The sequence below is a fragment of the Chionomys nivalis genome, chromosome 12, assembly GCF_950005125.1.
Source record: "Chionomys nivalis chromosome 12, mChiNiv1.1, whole genome shotgun sequence".
Lineage (NCBI taxonomy): Eukaryota > Metazoa > Chordata > Mammalia > Rodentia > Cricetidae > Chionomys > Chionomys nivalis.
Genome location: NC_080097.1, coordinates 43,061,595 through 43,067,885, shown reverse-complemented (window position 1 = coordinate 43,067,885; position 6,291 = coordinate 43,061,595). Strand labels below are relative to the sequence as shown.

Genomic DNA, 6,291 nt, shown 5'->3' with positions numbered 1-6,291 from the left:
GCCTGGGGCGAGAAATAGGAAGAGTGGCTGGCATTGATTTCTCTCTTGTGTTTCTGGAAACAAAACCAAAAGTCCTTTCCTACTGTCTGGTCAGGAGTTTTGGATATTTGGTTCAAACTGAGCGAGATTCTGGGACCAAGATTTGAATAGTTTTCTGCAAGACCAGTAATCTGCTGACCTGCCCACTTGTTTAAGGCAGTCGCTGGGAAGCAAGCATTTTAGGTCGGGGAAGACCCTACTTCTTTTTCTAGAATCTGCCCCTGGCCTCAAAAGAGCCTGTACCAGAGTGTGGTGCCCACCCTGGGGTACACAAGTGCTGTCTCTTCCCAGCTGGGAATCAGATGCCCTCTGGGACCTTTGGGGGTCTGGCTCCTCACCTTCCACCCCAGCCCCCATCTTTGGATGAGTTAGAGAAGAGAGAGAAGGCTGCCAAGGGGCATCTACCCGACACTGCTCACTATGGCCTCCCTAACTACGTTTGGGGCTGGGGCCTCCGAGTACGCTTGGTCCTGCGGGTGGGGGCCGAACCCACGAACTCGAACTGCTTCTGCCTGTCCGCGTGGTTGGGGAAAGGCAGCTGGCCCTGGTAGAGGCGTTTGATGAAGTGGGCCTCGCGCTGGTTCTGGCGGCTTCGGGAGGCCTGGCGCGGCCGGCCCTGCCGAGTGAAAGCCATGAACCAGCCCTCGTGCCGAGCGTTCTGGAAGGCTGTGTAGTTGTTCTCCAGCACGATCTCGGTGAACACGCAGTCTTTGCTCTTCCCACTCGGCTGTGGAAGAAAGAAGCAGAGGAGGGGAGGTTGTCCACTCACCCTGGCTGAGTTGTTCGCCTGTGGGTCTATTTGTGTAGAAGCCACGTGGGAGCAAGGAGCCGTTTGTGCCCCCAGGAAACTGTCTGGGGAGATGGGCGCCTCTGCTAGTGAGGCAGCCGTGAGCAGTGCGCACAGGCTGTGGTTTAAACCATTCGGTATTTATGTCCCTTGAGGAAGCGCTAAGAAAGCATTGACTCAGTTTCTTCAAATGCTCAAGATCAGGGTAGTATGCAATTCAGGGCTGGGGGTGGGGTGGGGGCGCGGACATGGCTCGTGAGGATTCCATGCTCTCTGGGTGAACTGTTACAGGGTGGAGAGAGGGGCCAGAAAGCCGGTGGGACACCTGACCTCACAAGCCTTGCCTTCTTACAGGTGAGAAGAGAGAGGATGCCTGGTGAGAACCAGTCAGAGCAGGAAGTCAAGACCAGGCAATTCTACTGTGTACCCACAGTGCTTTGCGGCTTTACCAGTAAGTGTATCTCGCCAGTCACATCCATGGACACCACTGAACTTGGGAGAACTTCTACCATACGTGAATGCCCCCCGACTTGCAACCCTTATCACGGTTTAGCCCCCTACATGGGCTGCCACTCTAGCACATCACATACGACATCATGTAGTGGATAGATCCTTCCTGACCGCTGCTGGGGAAATCGTCCCTACATCAGCACCTGTTCCCTGGGGGGGTGGGGGTGCGGGCTGGAGAGAAGGCTCAGTGGTGAAGATCACTGGGTGCTCTTCCAGAGGACCTGTTTTGATTTCTTGTACCCACATGAAGGCTGAAAAGCGCAACTCCAGTTCTAAGGGATCAGATACCCTCTTCTGGGTGCTGTAAGCATGTACTGCATAGACATCCATGCAGGCAAACACCCACACACATAAGAGAAAAATAAATATCTTAAGAAATTAGTAGAGATCTGGAGAGATGGCCTAGTGGTTAAGAGCACTGGCTGTTCCAGGAGAGGACCTGGGTCCAGTTCCCAGCACCCATATGGCAGGCAGCTCACAACCATGTCTATCTCCAATTATCTGATCCCTTCTTACCTCCATAGACCCCAGGCACACATGTGGTACACAGACATGCATGCAGATAAACACTCATACACATAAAATAAAAATATGTAAATCTGTAGAAAGATTAAAAATTAAAGATTGCGGATGGAGTGGTTGTCAAGAAAATAAGACCTCATTCTGTTGAGCAGGAGCTCCCCCTCCCCCTTTAACCAGGTGGGCTAGGTCATTGGCAAGAGGGAGGTTCATTTCTGCGGCCTTGTCTGCCCATATTCCAGTATGGGAGACTCATCTGTCTGCCGCCCTGTGTGCCAGTTCTCCTTACCTTCCCAATCAGCTTGCCCCTCTTGTTCATACAGATGTACTTCTCGCTCTCCGCCCCCTTGATGCGGACCCGGCTGCCAAATGTATCCGTCTCCACGATGAGCTTGGCTATGGTGAGGGAAAGGAAGAAAGGCCTTTGTCTATTGGCTGTTGGCTGACGGACTGTGCAAGGGTTACCCCAAGCAGTCTGCCCTTCAGAGTCGGACCAAAGGGATGGTGTACAATCAGGCTTGAAGGACCAAGAGGCTTCCTCTACCCACCCACCATACCTCAAAACCCCTAACCCGGGAGTTGGGAAGAAACCAGGAGGCCAGGCTGGGCGGGGTGTAAGTGGTCTGGGCAAGGGTTAGGTCTTACCGAACTTGTTGCCGTCCTCGGCGGTGGCGGAGATGCGACGCCCGGTGACCTGCACGTGCTTGCCGCTGGTCCGGCTGTAGAGCTGGTACTCACGGATTTGCCGCCGGCTCAGCTGGTCGGTCATGGCGCCCTGGTCCCTCACGTACTGGTTAAAATTAGGAGACGGGTGATTCTCCCCCTTTGCGGTTACCAAGGGAAAAATAGTGTCAATTTGCTTTGGGTGACACCACCATTGGTCCATCTGGGGAGAGGGGTAAAGAGGTAAGTGAAGTGGGGCTGGCCCTGGGCCCTGCAGTGTAGGCTACAAGGTGAAGAGTGCCTGTGTCCATGATCGTCCCAGGATGTTGCATGAGCCAGCTGTGGCTTTGGGGGACTCGTGGTTGGTAGTCTTGGGTAAACACAGTGAGACAGCATACATTCTCAGTCATAACAGGCTGCTAGAAGAAACCTTCTAGGTTGTGTGTGTCCTGTCCCCATGTTCCATAGAACAGGTACATGGGGCACGTAACTCAAAACCAGACCTCCTTTCTCTTTCTCAGGGGTCTTGGTTCCATTAATCAGGACCATTAGATGCCCCCCACCCCACCCCCACTAGTCTTGAAAAGTCCAAGAGCCAGCACATCTGCACAGAGCAGATGTGTTAAATACGTGGGCTTTACTATTGGAGGGCATTTCTTGGCCCCTTAGGTTCATAGTGTCCTAGAGGATCTCCAGAGAGAGAGAGAGATACTTCTCTAGTGTAGGGGGGTAGGTAGAGGCAGCAGTAAAGGGGGTACCAGTGACTGCTCTCCTGATTCCCTGCTGGCCTGGGGCAGTTTCCTAGGCATTCAGTGGCCTGCCTCCTTGGGTGGTAAAAGGGGCCATTTTGACCATACATCAAGCCAGTCCGGTGTCACATCTCCACCCTGGAGCTTGCCTTAGCCAGCCTTACCTGAGTGGGACAGCAACATTACTTACTGCCCTGCTTCCTCCGAGGTGCCTTTGAGGGTGACGTTGCCAGATGCTGGTTATAGCCTCACCTCAGCAGGAAACCTCTCCCTGTTCCTAATGCTCAGTGTAATTATCTCAGGTCTGATCCAAAGCAGATCTAGGACCAGCTCTGTATGCATTAGGGGCTACTCTCTCTTTGATAGAGGGGTGGGGTGTATCGGGGTGGTGGTAGTGAAACCTTAACGTCACGGCCAAGGTATAACCTGCTCAGGGTTGACCCCTTCCAGTTCTTCTGTCTCCAGTTCCTAAAGGCCAAGAGTTGCCAGAACTCTGGGAGAATGGGAGCATCTTAGGGGACCGACCATGCATCCCACCCTAGAGAAACTTGGTGGAGAATAGGCTGCTTAACCCTCCCAGGCCTCCCTGCCAGGGGTGGGTTCCTGTCTATCTCAGCCTTAGCCTTCTGGCCCAGGTTCAGGATGTCCGCCCCACTTGGCGGGCAGCCTTCTCCTGGCAGTCTCTTCCAGGTCAGGGGCAGATAGCAGCCCCCCAAACCCCCTCCTCTCCTTGTCCCCCTTCAAGTCTTTCACAAAAGTAGCCCACGCCCTCCCCCACCCCCCACAGCCCACAGCCCACAAGTCCCTCTCCCACAGGACCTTGCCTGTTCCTTTCATGTCCCCGCTGTGGGGGGACCTCCCCTTCCACCACGGTAGACAGCTGCTTGTCAGACAGCCCCTCAAGCATGGCTGTGGTTCAGCCTGTTGCCCCCCCTCCCAGGGGGGTGAGGGGGCACTTCAAGGGGGAAAGGACAGCCTTGCCACCTTCCCTCAGTCCTGAATGGGGCCTCAGCCAGGCCATAAACGCCCAGGCCAGCAGCACCATTGTGCTAATTCCCTTTCCAGAACAGGTTGGACCCACCCCCAGCCCCCTCCCTGCCAGGCTGGGGGCTTTCTTCTCCCTCTCCCTAGATGTGTGAAGCAAAAGGGGGAAGGAAAAAGGGGGGTGTTGTCTCTCTCCCACCCCCCCACTGCTTCAAAGGCAACCCCTTCCCACTCCAGAGAAAAGGCATTTACCTTAAAAAAAAAAAAGTCCCCAGTGGATGGGAAGAGAAACAGGCCTCTGGCCTGGGAAAGCCAGGCCATCTCTCCCCAGAGCGGTTCTGGACCAGTGCATTTTAATAGCTGCATTTTTATGGGGGATCACAAAAAAGGAACTGTGCCTTGTCTAGGGCTGGGCTGGGGGCTTGGGGGTGGGAGGTGTGTGTGTGGGGAGTGTGGAGAGGTAAGCCCCGAATTCCATCCCAAACAAACCCTTAGGCTTGACCTAGTAACTCTAGAGGCAATGGGTTTCCCTATCCGGTTAGATATTCCAACTGTGCCTGAGACCCCAGACACCTACAGTCCAAGCATGTCGGGAAGAGTGGATGGTGGGTGAATGGACCAAACAAGTGGTTTCAAACCCAAACCCTTCAGGTACCTGCAGCACAAACCTCACCTGAGCAATGGCCTCCACTGGCTTCTAACCGCCCCAGGGCTCTATCCCTCAAGTCTAAACAACACACTGCCCTTAACCATTCAGAAGTCCATCACAAAGGGATGGAGAGAGGGGAAACCCAGGGAAAGCCAGCAAGCAGGGTGGTTTAGAGGGCCCAAGAGGCAAACCTCAGTCTATCTGCCATCCTGTTTTCTTGCCAACCCACCTTCTAAACTGACCCTCCAAATCCCAGCACTTGCTGGGTTGGAAGAGGCCAGTCCTGCCTCCCCACCTCGGAGGTGAGGTGGGAAAGGTGTGTGGGGGCCGCGGGGGAGGGCGCTAGGCTGGGGTGCCTACCTGCGTTTGACAGCAGAGAATCAAGAGCTGCAAGCACCTGTTTGGGGAGACAATGCAGTTCCAGGTGTGAATACCCCAGGCACACCCGTCCCCCCACCTTTGTCTTGCCCCATCTGCCGGATGGTAGTCCCAGGGAGGTATAATTTTCCTGGGGCTGGAAATGGCAAAAGAACTCTAGTCGCAGGCAGCACACTTACAGAGTAAGGTTAGGCAGCAGGCGGGCGGCTCCCATCGCCGGAGAGACTTCTTGGGGCGGTTGCCCTTCTACCCCCCAAACTCAGGAGCGGATGTGGGCAGACGCCAGGGGTAGGGTCCCAGAGAAACCCAGGTCTCTCGGAGCCACAGGTTTTCGGGGGTGAAAGGAGAAGGAGACGGAGGGAAGGAGGAAGCTAGCGGAGGGGAGTGCGGGGGAGGGGGGCGTAATTGGGAGACTGAGGTGCGAGGTGTCCACCTTCCGGGCCAGGGAGGCTGCGAAACTGAGCTGGTCCGATTGGCGTACTCGGACCCTTGGGCTGCCAGCTTCGAGCGGGGGTCCCCGGGCGCAAAGGATGGAGCTGCGGGAGTGTCCTCTATCAGGAGGCTGGCCCCTGCGATCTCTTCTGATTTTTTCCTGACCCGCACGGACCTGCCGGCCTCGGTGAAGTGCGGGGCGTGGGGCAGGCACAGGGAGGAAGGCGCCTTGCCCTCCCCCTCTCAGGGTCAGCTGCTCCCGCCCTCAGGTTTGATGCCCCAACCTCATCTCTTTAAGAATGAGCTGCAGGTACCGAGCTGGGGCTGGGGTCTCGAGTTCTGGCTCGGGGTGGGAATTCCCAGAAGCAGCCTTTAAAGGAGGAGCCTCCCTCCAGGGAGCAGGGGTGGGCTTGGCTTGAGAGACTGCTAGCTTGGCTTCTCTGCTGTCACCCCTTGCCACCAGGAAAGAGGGGTAAGGCTACGAACAGTGGATGCAACAGGTTGGGGCCAGAGGTGGGGCGTCAGGTGTAGCTAGGGGTCTTGGAAGGTCTCAAAAACTGGTCTGAGACGGAGACCCCAAG

The 6,291-nt window shown here is 55.7% G+C and overlaps 1 protein-coding gene across 2 annotated transcripts; it reads right to left on the bottom strand.

The window, feature by feature from the left end:
* Positions 1–5,492, bottom strand: Fgf17 (fibroblast growth factor 17). Of its 2 annotated transcripts, none has more exons than XM_057786066.1 (5): positions 5,458–5,492; positions 5,261–5,297; positions 2,501–2,678; positions 2,145–2,251; positions 1–766 (listed from the first exon to the last, which is right to left on the bottom strand). In XM_057786066.1, exons 1-5 carry the CDS (start codon positions 5,490–5,492, stop codon positions 473–475), a joined length of 651 nt encoding a protein of 216 aa, XP_057642049.1. In that variant the 3' UTR covers positions 1–472. The 2 variants fall into 2 exon arrangements, with proteins under 2 accessions (XP_057642049.1, XP_057642050.1); XM_057786067.1 differs by having other exon boundaries at positions 2,501–2,645.
* Between the last annotated feature and the right edge of the window lie 799 nt (positions 5,493–6,291).

What these genes read in the sequence shown, in the direction of transcription:
- Fgf17 (XM_057786066.1), bottom strand. Translation starts at nt 5,492, where the DNA reads ATGGGAGCCGCCCGCCTGCTGCCTAACCTTACTCT. An exon ending in TTCTCTGCTGTCAAACGCAG is followed by an intron (nt 2,679 to 5,260) that starts GTAGGCACCCCA and finishes GTAACCGCAAAG; the next exon opens with GGGGAGAATCACCCGTCTCC. An exon ending in GGGGCAAGCTGATTGGGAAG is followed by an intron (nt 767 to 2,144) that starts GTAAGGAGAACT and finishes TTTCTTCCACAG; the next exon opens with CCGAGTGGGAAGAGCAAAGA.